The sequence below is a fragment of the Pseudopipra pipra genome, chromosome W (genome assembly GCF_036250125.1).
Source record: "Pseudopipra pipra isolate bDixPip1 chromosome W, bDixPip1.hap1, whole genome shotgun sequence".
NCBI lineage: Eukaryota > Metazoa > Chordata > Aves > Passeriformes > Pipridae > Pseudopipra > Pseudopipra pipra.
In genome coordinates, this window is record NC_087580.1 from 24,179,254 (window position 1) to 24,200,587 (window position 21,334).

The 21,334-nt window shown below is 52.8% G+C and overlaps 2 protein-coding genes and 1 long non-coding RNA gene across 4 annotated transcripts in view; 2 read left to right on the top strand and 1 right to left on the bottom strand.

Annotated features, from left to right (window-relative positions):
* The window catches only part of LOC135405335 (zinc finger protein 239-like), a 90,268-nt gene that overhangs the window by 46,338 nt on the left and 22,596 nt on the right, over positions 1-21,334 (top strand). The gene's annotated exons all lie outside the window — the stretch shown is intronic.
* LOC135405643 (uncharacterized) lies at positions 14,554-17,063 on the bottom strand. 2 transcript variants are annotated; one of them, XR_010425897.1, is made up of 4 exons: positions 16,930-17,063; positions 16,512-16,661; positions 15,433-16,317; positions 14,554-14,633 (listed from the first exon to the last, which is right to left on the bottom strand). It is a non-coding gene; the product is annotated as an uncharacterized LOC135405643 (long non-coding RNA). The 2 variants fall into 2 exon arrangements; XR_010425899.1 differs by having other exon boundaries at positions 15,433-16,313; positions 16,508-16,661.
* On the top strand, positions 17,095-19,031 carry LOC135406386 (uncharacterized). The gene is made up of 3 exons (XM_064640786.1): positions 17,095-17,175; positions 17,549-17,735; positions 17,905-19,031. The coding sequence occupies exons 1-3, from the start codon at positions 17,095-17,097 to the stop codon at positions 19,029-19,031; spliced, it is 1,395 nt and encodes a 464-aa protein (XP_064496856.1).

The following is a 21,334-nucleotide window of genomic DNA, read 5'->3' on the forward strand; positions in this document are numbered from 1 at the left end:
AGTCTAACTGGGGAGTCTCCGATTGGATTTGAGTGACATAAATGAACCTGCAATAACCTTTTGTCTGAGATTCCTTTCCTGTGCAGGGCAGGATTGCTCGGGAAATAAGAACAGCTTTCTGGCTGCCCCAGCTTAGGGACTTCCCCAGCCTCGCTGCTTTTCTCTGCAAATGCTCCAGCCCCTCCATGGCCTTCCTCAACTCAGGGGCCCAGAGCTGGACACAAAACTCCTGGGGTGGCCTCACCAGCCCTCAGTCCAGGCCAACAATCACTTCCTGTGCCTGGAGCTGGAAGAGCTGAGACTATCTACTGTGCAAAGTGGACGTCAGTGGAGACAATGTGGACTTAATATACAGCAGGAGAACGACTTTTGTTTTTTATTGAGCTGTGCCTTCCTCTGGTTTTGTTTGTTGGCAATAAATGAACATCCCTCTGTGTCTTGTGCAGCTCTTTCTCCAAGCCAAGCAGGTGGGAGTTGGTGCCAAGGAGCTGAAACCTGCAGGTCCAGCCTTGAGTGGAGGGAGCTGAGATTTGCCCAAGGCTGCTTTGAGTGCCAGGGGTTTGATGAGGGAATGGTGGGGTGGGGATAGGGATAAATTCTGATGGATTCTCAGACATCAAGGGTCTTGATTTTCTTATCTATTAAGACTGAATTAGGAGGTGCTTGGGATCAATATCGACTGGGGATTGCTGATATTAATGCAAAAACAGGAAAAAAGTAAACAGGACACAAGAGAGACATCTTTTCTATTGGTTTTATTAATACAAGATATTCACTTTGAATGCACTTCTGAGATCTGTCTAATTAACCACAAAAGAATTGAAGACTTAGAAGTCAATTATTCCCAGGGGCTTGTCTGGTTAAGATGCCATCAGTGAGAAGAGAGTGTGGGGGAATGAGCAGACAAGGAGACCACCCCTGGGGCTGGGGAAGCAGGAACTCAGAGTCACTGGTTCCAGGTGGCAAAAGGACTGTGGGATGTGGCTGTCACAAATGAATGGAAGACTTAAAAGGAAATTATTCCCAGAGTGAGAGGGAAAAGAAGGGATGTTGTGTGCCCAGACTTAAGCAGGGCCTTTGACATGGTGTCCTGCGGTCTTCTTGGAGCCATACTGGTGAGAGCTGGACTGAAGAAGGGAAACGTGGTGGGTGGGAAGTTGAATGACTGATTGGGCTCAAAAGTCATGGCACAAATTCCTCTTGGCAGCAACTCCCAGGTGACATCCATCAGGGACCAGCCCTTGACCATTCCTATGGAACATCTTTATTATGTTTCTGGATGATGGGATGAAATGCACTTTCCACCCCTTTGTGGATGATGCCAAGTTGCAGCGAGTCTGTGAGAAACCTCGTCCAGTTAATGGTGACTTGCACCAAAAATGTGGTCAAGATGACTGAGTTGGATAACCTTGTCTTGCCATCAGGTGACCACCAAGCCCCAAGACAGTGAAGGAAAAAGTCATGGGTCAGAGGAAGGGCAATTCAAAAGGGGGACAAAAAGACCAAACACAACCAAACCAAACACAAACTAACACAGAATGACAGAATATGCTGAGCTGGAAGGGACCCACAGCGATCATCCAGCCCAAGCCTTAGCCCTGCACAGGACCATCCCCAAGAGTCACACCATGAGCCTGAGAGTACTATCCAAAAGCTTATTTAACCCTGGCAGCCTTGGTGCTATGCCCACTGCTCTGAGGAGCCTGGTCAGTGCCCAACCACCCTCTGGGGGAAGAATCTTTTTCTAAGATCCAACCTGACCCTGCCCTGACACAACTCCAGGCCATTCCCGCAGTCCTGTCCCTTGTCCCCACAGAGCAGAGCTCAGGGCCTGCCCCTCCTCTGCCCCTCCCCAGGAAGTTGGACCTGCAGTGAGGTCTCCCCTCAGTCTCCTCCATCTGAACACACCAAGTGCCCTCAGTGTCCTCACACGCCTTCCCCCCAAGGCCCTTCCCCATCTTCCTTGCCCTCCTTTGGACACTCTCCAATGGCTCAATCTCTCCCTTCCATTGTGTCCCCCCAAACTGCCCCAATGGTGCAGGTGAGGCCGCCCCAGGGCAGAGCAGAGCGGGACAATCCCCTCCCTGGCCCGGCCGGCCATGCTGGGCCTGATGCCCCCAGGACAGGCTTGGCCCTCCTGGCTGCCAGGGCACTGCTGACTCAGGGCCAACTGGTCACCCACCAGCACCCCCAGGGCCCTTTCCCAGCACTGCTTTCCAGCCTCTCCTTCCCAGTCTGTCCGTCCATGCGGGGTTGCCCCATCCCAGGGCAGAATCCGGCACTTCCCCCTGTTGAAGTTCTCAGGGCTCCTAAAGAGCTGTGAGGTCACGGGATGTCCCAGGGCTCCATGGTGACCTCCCAGGTGTCATCCTGTGAAATCTCCTGGAATCAAAGAACCCTTGTGACACTGCAGGGCCTTCTGGAGCTGAAGGGTTGAGACAGTGTAGGTTCTCAATGAAACAAAGGTAACATGGAAAGCACAGAAACTTGTGGCCTCAAGGGGTCATTAGGACACTGTGAAAACTCAGGGAATAAAAAGGCCATTGTGACACTGCAGGGCCGCATGGAACCTTGTCTGTTATGAAGCACAAAGGGATTTGTGGGAGTGTTTCCCTGACAACAAGGAGAATTTGGAAGAGGGACCTTTCCACACCCAGCTCTTGATGCGTCCACACATCTCTGCCTGGGTGTGGGTGTGAATTGACTGTGGTGTGAATGTTGTTCTTGTGAATATCTAATTCAGTCACTGTTAAAATTGTAGCTGTCATGGTTTGAGATCCCCAAAATCTAATTCCCTAGTCTAAGCCCCCTTCCCCATCTCAATCCAGTGTGAGATGGGTTTTCCAGACAAAACACGAGACTCAGAATGGGGGAAAGGGAATATATATTACAATGACTGTACAAATAAATATAATAATACATTATACACACGATCACAACTATCTCTACCATGACATAAGTATTTACAATGGATCAGATCTCTTCTCCCCTCCAAATAAAAGTCCAGGAGGGAAGAAGGACAGATCCCTTTCCAGTCTCTGAGCAGGAGTATCTTCTACAGCAGCAATCTGCTACACATGCAGCAGCTGATAGCTGGATTTCTGCCAGCACTCACGAAGGGGTATCCCCCTTGGCCCCTTGACACAGGCAAAGGGGTCTTCCGTGGGCTACATCACCCCAGACAAAGGTCGTTCCACCACGCTCATATCACGAAATGCAGGGGCATCTTCATGACAGTCTGGTATCTCCAGGGGACTCAAAGCCCCTTGCAGAGCTTCTGTGCCCTGCCTCAAGATGGCTGCGAGCTTCTTTGTAGCTTGCAGCAAGGGAGGCCCCCCAAGGTCACCCTTTCTGCATTCCTCTTGGAGTTCTCTAGTTCCTTTCTGCAAGTGCTGTAGCACTCCAAGACTCCTCTCCTTAATAGGAGTCCATCTCCCTCCTTTCTCGGAGGTCTCAAAAGAGTTTGGGGGGTCTGGTTCAGTTCTTGCCCCCAGAACTCTGTAGAACTCAGTTCTCTTTGTCGGCTGCTGGCTCCCTCGGCTTTCTGAGACAACTCGGTGTCTTCCTTACTCAGTTGCATCTCTTCTGCTGCTTCTCCGGTTCAGTTCTTATCTGTCCTGGCTCTCTGCCACCGTTTCTCTGGTCAGTGCTGGCTGCTGCTACTCCGGCCGCTGCCCACGATGGAGAGAAAAACTCCCAGCCTTTCGGCTACAGACACCTGGCCCAGTTTCATGCTGTTCCAGGTCCCCGTAGGCCCCCCGCTGGGGACGGGGGGGCCCCAGAAGCCCCAAGGGGCTCTGGGCCCCTTTCCTCATGGTGTCAGAACATGGCTACCACTTCTACAACCAAACTACAACTCTTCTTCCAGTCTGGTTGTGGTATGTTTACATTTTGCAGGAGCGCCCATTGGACAAAACTTCAAAACTTCCAGGGAATTACCACCACCTGGGGTTTTACCTTGTTCTTAGCCTCTGGAGGAAAACCTGGTTCAAACCACTACAGTGACTCACTGTGTGCAAAGGACAAATATGGACAGAATGCGGGGCAGGGAGTGTTTGGGGGATCTTGGGATCTGTACTCGATACAGAAGGTGCTTGCCATTGGTCTAAGACTATCTACTGTGCAAAGTGGACGTCAGTGGAGGCCATGTGGACAATATACAGCAGGGATTTCTGGTTTTTTACTGAGCTGTGCTTTCCTCTGGTTTTGTTTGCTGGCAATAAATGAACATCCCTCTGTGTCTCGGGCAGCTCTTTCTCCAAGCCAAGCAGGTGGGAGTTGGTGCCAAGGAGCTGAAACCTGCAGGTCCAGCCTTGAGTGGAAGGAGCTGAGATTTGCCCAAGGCTGCTTTGAGTGCCAGGGGTTTGATGAGGGAATGGTGGGGTGGCGATAGGGATAAAGTCTGATGGATTGTCAGATGTAGAGGGTCTTGATTTTCTTTTCTCTTCCGACTGAATTAGGAGGTGCCCAGGATCACTATCAAATGGAGATTGCTGACATTAGTGTATAAACAGGAAAAAAATGAACAGGCCAGAAAAAAGGAAATATTTTCTCATTGCTTCTTTAATACAATATATTCACTTTGAATACACTTCTCAGATCTGTCTAATTAACCACAAAAGAATTAAAGACTTGCAAGTAAATTACTCCCAGGGGCTTGTCTCGTTAAGATGCCATCTCTGAGAAGAGAGTGTGGAGGAATGAGCAGACAAGGAGACCATCCCTGGGGCTGGGGAAGCAGGAACTCAGAGTCACTGGTTCCAGGTGGCAAAAGGACTGTGGAGTGTGGCTGTGAAATCTGTCTAAGAAACCACAAAAGAATGGAAGACTTAAAAGTAAATTATTCCCAGAGATTTGTCTCCTTAAGATGGTTTGAGTGTCAATGAGCCCTGAATTCCTGAACTGAGGATCTGAAGACTGAACAAGCCTCTAGAGAAGTCAAATTCATAAGGAAACCTCCAGGTTTCTGAGGATGTCTGCAAGCCCCACTGAGGTCATCACTGAAAAGAGAGCATGGAGGAATGAGCAGACAAGGAGACCATCCCTGGGGCTGGGGAAGCAGGAACTCAGAGTCACTGGTTCCAGGTGAAAAATGGACTGTGGGATATTTCTGGGAGAGCCTCTAAAGGGTGTGCTGGTTTCAGGGGGAGTACAGTTAAATTTCTTCCTGGTGGCTGGTGCAGGTCTGTGTTTTGGGTTTGTGCTGAACACAGGGTTGATAATCACAGAATGACAGAATAGGATGAGCTGGAATGGACCCACAAGGATCATCCAGTCCAACCCTTAGCCCTGCACAGGACCATCCCCAAGGGTCACACCATGAGCCTGAGAGGATCATCCAAACACTTCTTGAGCTCTGTCAGCCTTGGTGCTGTGCCCACTGCCCTGGGGAGACTGGTCAGTGCCCACCTACCCTGGGGCTGTTGCTGTGCTGCTGAGCTGGGCTGGGCTCCTGGCACACAGGGAGCTCCTGGTAAGCAAGAAGAGCTTCAAAGAGACAGCTCTGCCCAGGAGCAGCTCCTCTGCACAGCCCAGCAGGGATGAGGGCACTGCCTGCAGCACCCAGGGCACAAAAGCAAGGCAGAGAGAGGTTACACACAGCTTGGACTGAGGGGGAAGTCAAGAGGAAGATCCACTGGAGGAGGAATCTTTGGCAGAATTATGGGCCCAGAATTCTGCCAAAGATTGCTGTTCAATCATGTTCTCCAATTATGTGCTTTAATTGGTACCTTGAGAGGCTCTGTCAGTAGGTACTCCAGGATTTTTAAGGAGCTTTGGTACTTCCTTTGGAAACTGAGCCTTTGAGAGCTTTGTGCAATCATGGCCTCCAATTCTCTCTTCCAGCGACTCCATGAGGAGCCTGTATTGGGAATGCCCCTCAGTGGGACCCATTAATGCTTTGAAATATTTTGGGTTCTCCTTCTGACTCTGACTAATGGAAAGGTTTGTGTAATCTCCCCTCAGTACCTGAGGTTCAAGGACTCAGCACCAAAAGCCCCACGGGGCTCATTCAGACAAAGCAAGTCCTAACAAACCAGGGCTCTTCCTGTGATTTTCCTCTAGTCTAGACAGTACATTAGGAATGTTGTCTCATGGAATCAGGGGACCATTGTGACACTGCAGGGCCCCATGGAACTGTTTTGCCCACGACGAGGGTCAGCACAAGAGACACCGACACCAACTTTGGAGAACAAGTGTGTAATTTTCCTGCAGTGCAAACCAGCAAAGAATTACAACAGGTTGAGCTCAGTAATGGACCTCATCATTCCTACCAAGAGTGCCTGGAGTGAGTAGAAAAGTCCCTGCCCAGTTCCCTCATCTGTTCCCCTCAGCCAGGCCCACACGGCAGCGGGGGAGCCCTGGTCGCAGCCAAGGGTTGGAGAACCCCTCCCGGGCACGGGGAATCCCACCCAGGGCGTCCACTCGTAGGGGAGGGCTCCATCTCTGCTGGGAGGGGGTCCAGCTTTTCTGGCCTTGGATAAACAAGCTCACAGAGCTACGAGTGTGCAAAACCTTCTGGCTCCCTTCTCCTCCTGGGTTCCACCCAGAGCCTGGCCAGGGCTTAAGGGGAAACCAAGGCAGTCAACCTGCCCCATGTCCTGCCAAACAAGGCCAGACATCGACTGCCATGGCCTTGACCACTCTCCAGATACAGAAAGATAAAGATCACATTTTGCTCACAATCAGACATAAGATTTGATTAATGAACACATACAAATATCATTCACTAATGAGCTGAGACTCACAGATCTCACTAATAAGCACATTTATTTTGTTCATGGGCAGATACAGGGGTAGTCTTTTCACACAGTACATCTTTGACCAACAAACATACACAGTTTTAGTTAAGGAGCAAATACATGGATAAATAGACCAGTAGGTTGGAAGGTTCATCTAGAGCTCAGCTTTGGCTCAGGGGCTGTTGTTCAGCCTCAGCATTTCAGGGACAGCCAGACAGGGCTTTATATCACACACACACAGTTTCTATATTCCTTAGATATTCTCCCTTACTTTGCTTTACATAGTCACACCCCCTATTGCAAGTCCTTAGTTGGTCCTTTGGGGTCTTCTTCAGGGGTCTCTGGTGGGGGTTTTTTGGCATGTGGTGTCCCCCAAAGTTGAGGTGTCCACTTCTTGACCTTGGTTCTGAGCAGACACAGTGTCATTACCTTTCACCACAAAGACTGTAACGTTTGGTTTTGATCTTCTCTGGGTGCACAGAGCTCAGCTTCCATCCTGTTTGCTTAGTTACATCCCCAATCGAATTCTCTAGGACCTCTCCAAGATTATGTTTTTCCTTCCTTGGCCATAGAGAAATGTTGGGAGCAGTGTTCTATATCCCACATCAAATCCCTCCTTTTCTTCAGACTAAGCTGAGTCATGATGCAAGCTAAAATACAAATGCCCTTCCAGCTTTGGGGCAACCCTTCACAGGTGTTATTTCCACACAGCCAACACCACCCTGTTCCATTGGGGACCGGCCAAGGATCAGTCATTTCCCCAGCAGGAAGGGTTTGAGGACATTGGCTGTGATTTCCCACAAACGTGCCCCTTTCATTAACACAATCCAGTTCTCCTGTCCCTTCAGTGGGGGTCACAGCTTTGGACACAGGCAGGATTGTCAGAGATGGGGGGGTACTTGCACACTAACTGCTGGGTCTACTTTTTGGGGAACACAAGTGCTCACCCAGTGACCAGGAATCATTTCTGCCAGAATAGGGGAGGCAGAAATGGTGAATGGCTTCTTGTCTTTTCAGGTAAATGAGTGCACACCCAACAATCCCTTGGAGGCAACACTTGGGTCACATTTGATACTAAAATGAGATGTAAATTTTGCTCCCAAGTCAAGACCCAATTAACTATTGTCAGGAGAGCAAAACAAGACTAAAACATTTTGTTTCTTCTCAGACAACCTCTCAATTACCCAAGGGGCTCTGGCCTTTGGAATTCTGCAATAATGCATCTATGATTTGACTTGTTGTACCACTTCTACAATCAAGTGGGAACCTCTGTCTGATGACATTCCCAAATGTACCTCAAATCCAGGGATTCTTGGATTCAACAATATTCCACTCACTTCCCTAGCCCAGTTGGTGTCACAAGGGAAAAACCTCTGGCCACCCAGAGAAGGTATCCCCCAAGACTAGGAGATCTTTACACCCCCCTTTTCTGGGCAATTCAGTCAAATCCATCTGCCAACATTCACCTGGAACATTTCCACACTGTACATCACCTGTTCCCACTGCATTGGCAGGGTTGGATCATTTCTCTCACACACCACACTGATGACTCACTGCTTGTACAACTGGGTCAGTTTTGCACCCCTAACCCACCTGTGCAAATGTTACAGCACAGAGACAAATACAAACACAAAACAATGACCAGTGGATAAAACAAAGCCAGACACCAAATTGTGGAATACCAAATAACCCACCCAAAGTGCTGGAAGATCCACACATTTTACATGAGCAGGATTCCCCAAAAGAATGCCTTATTATCCAATGGGATCTCCCCCACATCCCAGACTGGGCTGGGGATCTGTGGTCTTCTCCAGGAAAGTCCTGGTGCTAGCATGAAGATCCAGAGATTCCCTCGGATCCACGGGAGATCAGGCACAGGGTCCCACCTGGGGGCCAGAAATGATCCCCACAACCAGCAGAACCCAAGCCCTTCACCCCAGTTTGGGGTGTTAAGAAGCAGGCATTCTTTAGGGCAGCGTGCTGGACGCCTGCAGGAGAGTTCTTCTAATCCAGCCTGCTCAGGGACACAGACAGGGCTTGGGATTACACACACTGATTCCAGAGTCATTGGATATTCTCCCTTACTTAACACATGTCCATTACTTTGCTTTACAAAGTCACACCCCTATTGCAAGTACCTATTTGGTCATTTGGGGTCTTCTTTGGGGGTCTCTGGTGGGTTTTTTGGCATCTGGTGCCCCCCCAAAGTCAGGTGTCCCCTTCTTGACCTCGGTTCTCAGCATCACTGCTTTTCCCCACAGAGACCATCATGTTTGGTTTGATCTTCTCTGGGTCCCCAGAGCTCAGCTCACATCCTGTTTGCTTGAGTTCCAGCCCTGATCCAATTCTCCGGGACTTCTCTAAGATTCTATTGTTCCTTATTTGGCCAGAGCAGAATACTGGGAGCAATGTTCTACTTCTCCCAAACCAAGGCTCCCCCTGCCCCATCTGCTGCCAAACAAGGCCAGACATTGACTGCCATGGCCTTGACCACTCTCCAGATACAGAAAGATGAAGATCACATTTTGCTCACAATCAGACATATTTCATTAATGAACAGACACAAACAGGATTCACTAATGAGCCCAGACTAATAGATCTGACTAATAAGCACACCTGTTTGTTCAGGAGCAGACACACAGGTGGAATCCCATCACACCACATTTTTACCAACAAATAGACCCAGTTTTAGCTGATGAGCAGATACATGGAGACACAGCCCATTAGGTTGGAAGGTTCATCTAGAGCTCAACTTTGGCTCAGGGGCTGTTGTTCAGCCTCAGCACTTCAGGGACAGCCAGACAGGGCTTTACATTACACACACAGTTTACAGATTCATTACAGAGTCTTGCTTACTTAATACAGACACTTTTAGACAACACTTGGATCACATTTGGCACTAACAAGAGATGTAAATTTCCCTCCCATGTCAACAGTGTTTGAACTGTGTTCAGAAGAGCAAAACAAGAGTGAAGCATTTTGTTTCTGCAGTCAAGTGGGAACCTCTGTCTGATGACATTCCCAAAGGCATCCCAAATACAGGGAGGATTGCATTGAACAGGATTGCAGTCTCTTTCCCAACCTGCTTAGTGCAACAAGGAAAAGCCCCTGGCCACCCAGAGAAGGTATCCCCCAAGACTAGGAGATCTTTACACCCCCCTTTTCTGGGCAATTCAGTCAAATCCATCTGCCAACATTCACCTGGAACATTTCTACACTTTACGTCACCTATTCCCACTGCATTGGCAGGGGTTGGATCATTTCTCTCACACACTACACTGCTGACTCACTGCTTCTACAATTGGGGGCAGTTTTGGACTTATAACCCACTTGTGCAAATGTTTCAATGATTTGCTTCAGTCCAAGGAATACCCTCATGTTCCCCATCCACCAGGTCACACCAGATTGGTTCAGGGACTATTATTTGCCCACCTGGGGTAACTGCCCAGCCTCCTGGAGCAAATTTTGCTCTAAGGTTTCAATGAGTTGACAATCCCTAGCACTAGACTAATTTTTTTCTACTGGGAGAGGTATCTCTGTCAGGGTTAGTAAAGACAAAACTTTACTCTCTAAAGTGCCTTTTTCTGCAGCCTCTTTGGCAGAATTATGGGCCAAATGATTCCCCAGTTCTGCTTTGGTCTCCCCCTCTTGGTGCACTCTGCAATGCAGGACAGCAGCCTCTGTTGGTTTCTGGAGATCTTCAAGCAAGTCCAAGGATTAACTTGTTCTCCTTGACTCAATCCCAAAGCTGGAGTGAGCACAATTGGTTCTGCTTTCTGGGCTGAGGCACTGCAGAGGAGTGCCCCCAATTCCATGACCTGCTGGGGGGAGTTCCTGTGCATCCAGAGAATTGTTTTCCACGCTGGACAAAGCTGCCCCCACTGGGAAACAATTCCCAATCAGGACTTTCCCAGGGGCTGTCTCCTGAGTCAGCTCTGCCCCAATACACTTCTCCTCTAGTCTGGAAGCAATCCCGCTCTGGGCTTCCTTTGCTGGGGCTGGGGCAGTTGACAGGTTGCTTCTTTTGTTCCTGGTCCAGCCTCCCTTGTCCTTGGAGAATTCCAAAGCCCAGGGAGGCTCCTGGGGTCTGGACTACTTGCACTTTGTGTTTGGGATACCCCATATCCACCCAGTCCAAGGAAATTCCATAGTGTCTGATCCCAACATTGCTGCTCAGCATCAGTGGCTATCAAAATATCCACACACTGGAACAAGGCTCCAAGAGGGTTTTGACTTTTCCATTCCTCCAGTTCCTTTGCCAATTGAGTTCCAAATATTGGGGGGATATTTTTAAACCCCTGTGATGCCTTAAGACCCTTTTAGGGTTTTTTTGACTTTGCTAATTTTTATAAGCTTTATATGTAATTATAGTAGAAGTAGATTTTAGAAGTAGCTATATTGTATTCCTCACCCTTTAGCACCCTTTAGTTTACACATTCCTCAACCCTCCTACCCCATTCCATGCTCCCCATATCAATCCTACCCCTGAATTCAGTAGAAATGTTTAGTCTCTTGTCAAGGCAAGGCCTGTGCTGTTTAGAGAACACTCATATCTTGGCCTGAACAACAGAACAGAGTCAAGAACTGGGTGACCGTGTACCCTTTGTGCTCTGAGGATGGTGATGGGGATGAAGAGAGGGTCCCGAAATGCACCCCAGACTCAATTCCCAGGGAGTGGGCCCGGGGCAGACCAGAGCAAAGGCTACGGGCTGGAAACACTTGGGGTTGGACAGGTAGTATTATAAAATGTAACATCTCAGGCACAGCAGGCATGCATCCTGTAACATCTGTGCCTTGGCACAAATCAAACCCTTTCCTTATCTCACACTCAATTAACTGCTCCTGAGGTTTTTCCTTAGCATCAGCTGAGCTGGCATCACCTGCAGGAGGACCACCAAAGGCAGCTGGGTTTTCCTCCCTGTCTTTGGATTTTCCCATTTGAAAGCAAAAAGCTCTTGACTTTCACAACTCAAAGGGAGACAGAAAAAGGCAGCTTTCAAATCTAATACTGTGAAACATTAAACTTTCATTTAGGGGAGTTAGCAAAGTGTAAGGATTCGCTACAACTGCTTGTATATCTTCTACTCTATTATTTACAGCTCTGAGGTCTTGGACTAACTGGCATAGCCTTCCATTTGCCTGCTTGACTGGCAAAATTGGAGCATTACATTTAGATTCACATTCTTTTAACAAGCAAAATTTCATCAGTTTTTCTACAGAGAGTGAGAATCCCTCACAACTTTCCATTTTCAAAGGCTATTGCTTTGGCCTGACCAACCCCACTCCAGGTTTCACTGCAATTCTCATGGGTTCTGCTCTTTTGGATCATGGAGGCACCTCTCCAGCCCATCCTATTGGAATCACTGCATCCCCAAGTGACGTTGGCAGATGGATTAGTTCTGCTTTTGGAGACTCTCATGCAAAACTAGAATCTTCCACAGAATTAGGCTCTGCAATAATAACCTATATTTTACCATTTTTCAATTGGATTGTGGCATTTAATTTTTCCAAGAGATCTCTCCCAGGCAGAGGCTTTGGGGAATTGGGGAAATACAAACACTGGGGAGCCAACCACTGTTTTCCCAATTTCAAATCCACACCATTAAAAATGGCCCAGTTTCCAAATTCCCTGGCACACCAGACAATTGTTTCAGAATTGTGACTTGAGTTTCATTTTCCCTTATTTAAGACAGGGGAACAAGTTCCCACAGCCACAACCAATTGTACTTAGCTTGGCTGGAACCAGATGTTCTGATGGGGAAGAATCCTCTGGTGCCCCCTCAGTCGTCTTCAGTGATGCCAGGAGAGGGTTCGGAGGGTTCTGAAGTTTCAGTTGTGGACAATCCCATTTCCAGTGTCCATCTTTCTTACAGGATGCACATGGATTGATACCAAGTCTCCTGGGGGGATGTTTGAAGCAGGCTGCCCATGCTCTCATCCTCTTCCTCTCCCCGGGGGCACCATTTCCTCAGGGATTTCTTCCAGAACTGCAACTCCTTCCTGCTTAGTTGATTCCCGCTGATTCTCCCAACCTCCAACAATGTCCCTAAATTAGATTGATCTTGTCCCTCAGCTTTTTGTCATTTCCTCCTAACCACATCTGAGGACTGCCCCACAAATATGGGGGCCAGTTGAGTCCTTCCCCCCGTGTTTCAGGATGGATATTAGTATATTTTTGTGCTGTTTCTTCCAGATGATTTAAAAATTCAGTAGGCTATTCCCTGTGATCCTGCTTCATTGCAGAGAATTTTGACGTGTTCATTGCCTTTGGCCTGGCATGTTTCATTGCAGACAACATCCACTGCAGGTATCTATTGAACCTTTCTCTAAAAATAGGGATGTTAGGATCCCATTCAGGATCTGCAGTGGGAAAGGGAATGTCCAATGTACTCTGTATATTCCCCACCAAAATCTGCTCTTCCAAAAACCTCTGACTAGTTTTAACAACCATTGCTTTCTCCCTACTACCAAACAACACTTCTAACATAGGATCCTTCTAGCCCAGATCCTGGGTTTGAATCATCATTTTGAAGGCTTTTGCCATTTAGTCTGGGTTCTATCACACAGGGGGGCCACTCCCACCCCTCCTTGTTTAGCTCTAGTTCTTCCTGCAGCTGCACTGAAGCTCTCTGCTCTCTCTTTGACACATTCTCTCTCCTTTTTCTTCTGGACATGCTAAATCTGCCTCTTCACATGCCAGTTCCCCTGCAAGATTGGTTTCTGCATCTTGATTTTCTGTTCCCCCACTCAACCTGCCTGTGGGGCCAACCAGAAGATCTGAGTCCTCCTCCTTATCGGGGAGACGATGAGAACAAAGTTCTCCTGTGCTCCACATTGTGTATGTGTATGGCCAGTCTTCACGAACGAAGATTTGGGAAAGGTCATTAACCCTTCGAGCCTGCGCAGTGGATTTTTTAGGTGAGACACAGTGTGCGCTGAACTGAGCCCACCCTTTAATCCTGAGGTTCAGCTGCCGGGGTTGAGCAAGCTTGGACAATGGCAGTGAGGTCCTCTGGACATAGGTTTTGTTTTAGAGTGACCTTCTCTTAGATGGATGGCCTTACAGGGCTAACGAGCTCCATCTGCCCGGGGCAGTTTTTCCCTGGCCGGACTCAAACCCAGATCGCAGCGGTGACAGTGCTGCAACCTAACCACTAGGTCACCAGGGCTCCCACATTGAACAACAAGGCTTTAACCATTTCCCTTGATTTTCCTTTCCGGGCTCACACCAAGGGCTCTGAGGGCGCTGCATTCACACCACAATCCTTCTGCCATTTCAGAGGGTTCTGCAAAGTAAAAATCACATCACCAGACATAACCTCCATCCACTTCTGTTCCCGTTCTGAAACAGCATCAACTGTAACAATGGATTAGAATTCAATGTTCCAGAACAGCCACCCATTGATTACAGCACTTCATTAAATTCTCCCTGGGAGCTGTTCCTCTGGGGGGGCCGCCAAACTTCATCCAAAATTGCAAAATGCAACAAAGTGGGGACTTCTTCACAATTCCCCCTTCAGATTGCCCACTCCCCATCTCTAAACAGTAGACCCAAAATGTTACAATACAGAAACAAATAAGAACACAACAATATTGATTGATAAAACAAAGCCGAATACCAAATTCCAAAATACCAAATAACCCACCCAAAGGGCTGGAAGATCCACAGGTCTCAGATGAGCAGGATTCCCAAAATACCAAAGAGCCCACCCAGTGTGCTGAAAGATCCATACATTTGACATGGGCAGGATTCCCAAAGAGAATGCCTTATTATCCAGTGGGATCTTACCTGTGTCCTAGACTGCTCTGGGGATTCTGCAGCAAAGTCCTGGTGCTGGCATGAAGATCCAGTGATCCCTCAAATCTGTGGGAGATCAGGCAGAGGTGTCCTGTCTGGGGGGCCAAAAATTACACCCAAAAGCAGCAGAAACAAACTTCTTAACCCCAATTTGGAGATGTTAAAAAGGGCATTCTTCTTTGTTCAGCATGCTGGACGCTCAGAGGAGAGTTCCTCTAATCCAACGTGCCAAATGACAGACAGGGCTTTTTATTACACACACTCTTTACATGTGCATTTGATAGCCTTGCTTACTTGATACATATTCATTACTCTGCTTTACATAGTCACACCCCTATTGGAAGTCCTTTTCTGGTCCTTCCAGGCCTTCTCTGTCATCTGTGCTGCTCAGTTCTTGAGCAGCACAGCACCATTGTGTTTCTTTTATCTGGGTACACAGGGCTTAGTTTACATCCTGCTGGTTTGGGACATCCCTTATCTAATTCTCTAGGACTTCTCTAGGATGACATTGTTCCTCATTTGGGCACTCCAGGGTACTGGGAGTAGAGTTTCTATTTCTTCTATCAATGGTTTGATGGAGACCATGATGAGCTGGGAACTCGTTGCAGGGAAAAGAGGGAGCAGTTGGGAAGTAACAGGCAGGTGGGGGAGAGAACTGTTCAGAGAACAGCTGAGATACAGCTCGAGCAAGGTGAAAACTAAACTGTCATTTGGGGTCATCCCAGATCGATTGGATTTCAGAAATTACTCAACACAGGTGCCACCTCCTCCAGCCAAGCCCAGGAGATCAACCTCCTCAGCAGCTGCAAGAGCGGGATGTTCATGTGCCTGCTGCCATCTCCCAAAAGCCATTATCCCACTCCTGCTGAGAAGATGGGCAAGATGAGCATCTACCTCACAAGATCTGCTGCCGCAAGAAGAGCGTGTCCCAAAGGATGTCCTCAGCCTTCTCAGAGGGGACGTCAGATCCTCTCCAGGGATGATCCCAGCCCTTCCCAATCCGGACTGGGCACCAGCTCCAACTCTTCCCTGGAAAACAAACAACAAATTCATGACAAGAGATTACAAACCAAAAGTGGAAACAAGAAAAAAAGGTAAAATGTTAACATTCTGTCAGGGTTCTGAGGAAGGCCCAACCCCTCCACACCAAAGGAAAGCTCCTCCTCCAGGTAAGGAAAACCCAGGCCTTCTCCCTGCCCTGCTGCACTGGCCCAAGAAAAGGCTCCTAAGCCAAGGCAGCCCAAGCCTTTCCTGGCCTGCAGACCAAAGCAGCTGGTGTTCTGCAGCCCCACCTTTGCTCCCCCCACGGGGGTTTGTTTTTGGCAGGCTGGCTGCCCCTGCCCCAGCCCCGCCCAGCAAAGGGGCAGTGGCAGAGGCTGGGGGCAGAGCCGGGCTCCCATTTCACACCCAGCCCAGAGCCCAGCCCGCCCTCCTGCCAAGAAGCAGCTTGGCAGCCGGCTGAAGAATTCATCGGGTTCCCCGCCAGCAAAGGGGGAACCTTTGGTGCCCAGCCAGGCTGAGCAATGCCCGGGAGCACCCCCTGGGTGTGGACTCATCTGCAAACGGCGTGTGGAGCACGGCTTGGAGGAAGGGGCCAGAATCAAAGTCCATCATCTTCAGCTCGCCAGTGTCCAGGTCAACAACAAAGAGCTTGTCATCCCTGACGTCGTCCTCGATGTCTCCAGCAGCAGCCCCACCCGGCACAGCTTCTCCAGAGGCCCCTTCTCCTTCCCTGGGGGCCAGACCAGGCTGTCAGTGTTCTGCCGAGGGCCCAGCTGTCTGTGAAGCGGGACGAGCAAAACCAGGTTGGATGGTGGCCACCAGCACTTGGAAGACCAGGTCTGCAGCCCAGCTCCAGCACAAAGAGGTGCATGTTCCCATGTGATGATCCCCCCTCAGTGCTACAGGCATGACAAAAAAATCTGGTTTTCTTTACTTCTTATTGCCAAGAGATGTGTGGAGGTGTTACTTGCCAGGCCCCTGGATCAAAGTGAGCACGTGGATCTCTCCTGTCTTCTAGAGCAGGCAAATGCCCTGCACCCAAGGATGGCACAATAGGTCTTCCAATGATGGCCTGTCCGAGGGGTGGATGGACAAACACCACCTGATAAGGTGCTGGCACCCTGGGGGGAAAATGGCCGGTCAGTTGGAGAAGGATCCTGTCCCCTTTGTCCCACTGTCCACGTGTCCAGGCTGTGCTGGCTGTGCTCAGAGCTGTGCCCAAACTTCTCCATTGATTCTCCCTTTTGGAGGAGAGCAGGATGGCAGGACACAGGCCACCTCCTCAGGCCACCCATGGGACACAAACAGCTTCAAGAGCGGCGTCCTCGTGAGCCCGCTGCCCTCTCCCAACACCGTTATTCCCCCCGTGCCACAAAGATTGGTATCCACCTCGAGAGACCCGTGGTGGGAACGGGAGCTGGTCCCAGATGGTGTTGGTGCCTCTGCAGAACGGGTGCTTCCCGCAGACCATCTGGTAGAGCAGGATGCCCAGGGACCAGACCGTGGCCGCCTCGCCGCGGTAGCGTTTGAAGCAGATCCACTCTGGCGGGCTGTATGACGGTGTTCCTACGGAATACAGACGGAGTTCATCAGGTGGATGCTGCCTGCTCCCAGAGCCTCACCCCAGCATCCCTGGCAATGTGGGGCCTGCCCCAGTGGCACACGCTGTGACCCACTGCCTTCTCATCGGCCCCTGACTCTTGGTTACAAACTTGGGGTTGGAGAAGAAGACACTGGTGTCCAAGAGGGCAGCAGAAGCCCTGGGAAGGCCCAACTATTACATGCAAGGGAAAAACCCAGCCAGTGGTGGGGAAAAGCCATGCCTTCTCCCCGCCCCACTGCACTGCCCCCAACAATTCATCATAAGCCAAGGCAAACAAGGCGAGTGGAGCAGCCCAAGCCCTTCCTTTCCTGCACACCAAGCCAGCTGGTGCGCAGTTCTGACCCCCTTCTCTGCTACCCTCGCGGGGGTTTTGGTCAGGCTGGCTCCCCCCTGCCCCACACCCAGACCTTCCGCGCGGGCGAGACGTGGCCGTCAGCGTTCGGGCCGGGGCCCGGCACGGCCCCCGAGCGCCCCTCGAGCGGCCCGGGCCGGGCTTCCCCACCCGCAGCGGGCAGCGGCGGCGGAGCTCTGCCCGGGGAACCCGCCGAGGAGGCGGCAGCGGCCGCGGCGCCCGCGTCCCCCGCCGGCCCCGGCAGGCGCCGGGCTCGAGCCGGGCGGAGCCAAGGGGCGGCGAGGCCGAGCCCGCCCCACAGCCCGTTCCACAGCCCGCCCCAAAACCCGCCCCACAGCCCGTCCCTCAGCCCGTCCCACAGCCCATCCCACAGCCCGCCCCTCAGCCCGCCCCACAGCCCGCCCCTCAGCCCGCCCCAAAACCTGCCCCACAGCCCGCCCCTCAGCCCGCCCCACAGCCCATCCCACAGCCCGCCCCACAGCCCGTCCCACAGCCCGTCCCACAGCCCATCCCACAGCCCGTCCCACAGCCCGCCCCTCAGCCCGCCCCACAGCCCGTCCCACAGCCCGTCCCACAGCCCATCCCACAGCCCGTCCCACAGCCCATCCCACAGCCCGTCCCACAGCCCGCCCCTCAGCCCGCCCCACAGCCCGTCCCACAGCCCGTCCCACAGCCCATCCCACAGCCCGCCCCTCAGCCCGCCCCACAGCCCGCCCCTCAGCCCGCCCCAAAACCTGCCCCACAGCCCGCCCCTCAGCCCGCCCCACAGCCCATCCCACAGCCCGCCCCACAGCCCGTCCCACAGCCCGTCCCACAGCCCATCCCACAGCCCGTCCCACAGCCCGCCCCTCAGCCCGCCCCACAGCCCGTCCCACAGCCCGTCCCACAGCCCATCCCACAGCCCGTCCCACAGCCCGTCCCACAGCCCATCCCACAGCCCGCCCCAAAACCCGCCCCACAGCCCGTCCCACAGCCCGCCCCACAGCCCGCCCCACAGGAGCGCCCAGCAGCGCCACAGCCGGCGCGCCGGGAGCCGGGCGAGGGCGGGACCGCGCCGGGCCGCCCAGGGCCGGGGACGGGGCGGCCCCGCCCGGCAGAGGGGAACGGCCGGGGCCATGGCCCGGGCCGGCAAGGGGAGGGGGGACCGGGAACGGGACAGGGACACCGGGACAGGGACACTGGGACAGGGACACTGTGACAGGGACACCGGGACAGCGGGAGAGGGAGACTGGGAACGGGACAGGGACACCAGGACAGGGACACCGGGACAAGGACACCGGGACAGGGACACCGGGAGACGGTGAGGAGGAAGAAGAGCAAGAGCAGGAGAAAGACCGAGAGCTCGTCTCTAGAGTCGCTGCTGCTGCCGCCGCTGCTGCTGCCGAAGCGCCGGGGCCGTTGGTCCGTTCGTCGGTTCGTCCGTTTGTCCATTTGTCCGTTCCCCGTTGGCCCCCGCGCGCCCCGGGGGCAGCCCCGGCTGGAGTCACGGAGCTCCCCTTCATCCCGCACCCATGCCGAGACCACGGGCTTTATTAGCTGCTTCACTTTATTTTGACTTCTTTGCTGGCAATCTTGCAACTTCCCGCCCGCTCGGCCCGCGCTGCTGTCGCTTCCTCCCGGGCCAGCCGGGGTCTGGACTTGCCCCTGAAGTTTGGGAAGGGGTTTGCTCAGTGAGGAGCCCCGGCACGTCCGGCCAGCGCCAGGCAGAGCCAGCCCCGGGGGAGGGCAGAGCAGGACGATCGGCAGGGGAAATGCAGCCCTTTGGGGTCAGCGCTGCTCCCCGACCACACCAGGGCTGTTCCTGTTTTCCTGCCCTCTTAGAGGGGAAAACCGGCGACTGCAGAGAGGATTAAAAAGAAGACAATTAGAAGACTATTCTTGCTGCCATTTGGATGCCAGTCCATCCTAATAAATGCAGGCTTAATTTGGAATGGACACGATTTAGCAGCTTTTTCAGCACACAGTATTTAATAGCTCCCTTTCGGGGGACAGTGGAAAAAGGGGGGGGAGAACGGGAGAAAAGGGGGGGCTGGGACCTCCAAACTGAGCAGGGAAGGGGTTGAGACTCTGAAACCGAGCAGGGCAGAGGGGAAGAAACAGCCCCAAACCGAGCCAGGGAGGGAGCTGAGGACTGTGGGGATGATGAGAAAGGGGTGGGAGAGGGGAGAAAAGGGGTGTTGGACAGTGGGCAGGGGGACAGAGGGAGGGGGGTTCCCATATGGGTCCCCCCTGTCCCCCATCAATTGGGCCCTGGAGCGGTTCACTGGGGCTCTGGGAGGGGGCAGATCCGCCCTGGGAATGTCCACTGCTTCTGTAACCCTTTCTGTGCTTGCTCTGGTCACGATTCTCCACAGGTGCCCAACCCTGGGGGCTGATGGGGGGACTCCCCCCACCCAGCAGCAGGTGCTGCAGCAGCTGTGGGGCAGAGGGGGGTGGGAAAGGGGGGTCCGGGGTGGCCCCCTGAGCTCCCAACCTGCTGTGGGGACAGAGGGCTGCTGGGGGAGCACCCCCTGACCTGTGTCCCTGCACACACAGGACTGTTCCAGTTCCTGGGAAATTAGCTCATACATATTCATTGCACATTTTTACATCTTCCCGAGCTACCCCAGAGTGGGCGGTGTTCCATGGAAATCTCGGGACGCGCCTTCTGGCGCCTGCGCACTTCTCTCTGGTGCTCCTCTCGGGTGGTCGCAGGGGATGAAGGCTCAAAGTCTTCCTCTCCCGCTCGCCCGATGCCTGGGCGAGACCGCCCGCTGATTGACTGTGGGGGTCTCTCTGGAGGCGGGGAGCGCACAGAGCGCCATGTTGGCTGTGGGGAAGTGATGGAGGAGGCGGCGGCGGGTGCACTGCACTGTGAGTGGAAAGGCTGGAGGGCTCGGGAGGGTTTAGCGGAGGGGTTCGGGGGTTCCCGAGGGGCAGAGCGCGGGGCCTTGGAGCCCTCTTGGGAGCTGCGGGGCTCGGGGGCTTTTCCAACGCCCTGGCTGCACTGCGCAGGCGCGCCGGCGGAGAGCTCATGAAAGAACTACAACTCCCATGAGGCCCCGCGTCACGTGCTGGACCCGCCATTTCTTTTCGGGCCACAGCGCCCCTGCCGGCCCGGCGGACCGACCTCAGGGAAAGGGGATCCTGATGCCCGCCCTGAACCCCAGAGACCGCAAAACTCAGCACACAGAGATCCTACAGGGAGGGTTCAGCAGTGGGGTTCAGGGGGTCCCCCAGCCCCCAGGGGAGGGGGCCTGGTGGTGCCCCCCAAAGTCCAGGGACGAGATGTACCACATCCGGGTAAGGGGATCCCAGTGCCCCCAGTATAGCCCAGGGACCTCCCAGTGACTCTCAGTACGGCCCAGTAACCCCCTCAGTGACTAGCCAGTGCATCCCAGTGACCTCCCACTGCCTCCCAGTATGGCCCAATGATCCTCCAGTAAGCACCCAGTAACCCCCAGTATGGCCCAGTAACCTCCCAGTGTCCCCTCGTGTGTCCTGGTAATCCCCCAGGAACTCCCCAGTCATCTGCCAGTGTGCCCCAGTGTGCCCCAGTTCCCCCCCAGTCCCTCACAGTGCCCTCCCAGCATCCCTCAGTAACCCCCCAGTCCCTCCCAGTGCCCCCTGGTTCCCCCCAGTGTGTCCCAGTAATCCCCAGTAATGACCCAGTGCCCCACAAAGCCCCCAAACTATCCCCAGTGTGTCCCCAGATGCCCTTGGCCTTTCTGTGAACGTGGGGGGAAGGAGGGGTGTTTTTGGGGTCAGAGGGTGCAGAGGGGCTCCTGGAGTGAGATGGAGGGTTGAGGACATCAGGGATGGGGTTTGGGGACAGTGGGGAGGGGTTTGGGGACAGTGGA

Bases quoted from the DNA above. Each gene is read 5' to 3' on its own strand.
- LOC135406386 (XM_064640786.1), top strand. From the start codon at position 17,095: ATGACGGTGTTCCTACGGAATACAGACGGAGTTCATCAGGTGGATGCT. The intron at 17,176-17,548 runs GCAATGTGGGGC...CCCCACACCCAG, and splicing joins GCCTCACCCCAGCATCCCTG to ACCTTCCGCGCGGGCGAGAC. The intron at 17,736-17,904 runs GCAGGCGCCGGG...CCCGCCCCTCAG, and splicing joins CGCGTCCCCCGCCGGCCCCG to CCCGCCCCAAAACCTGCCCC.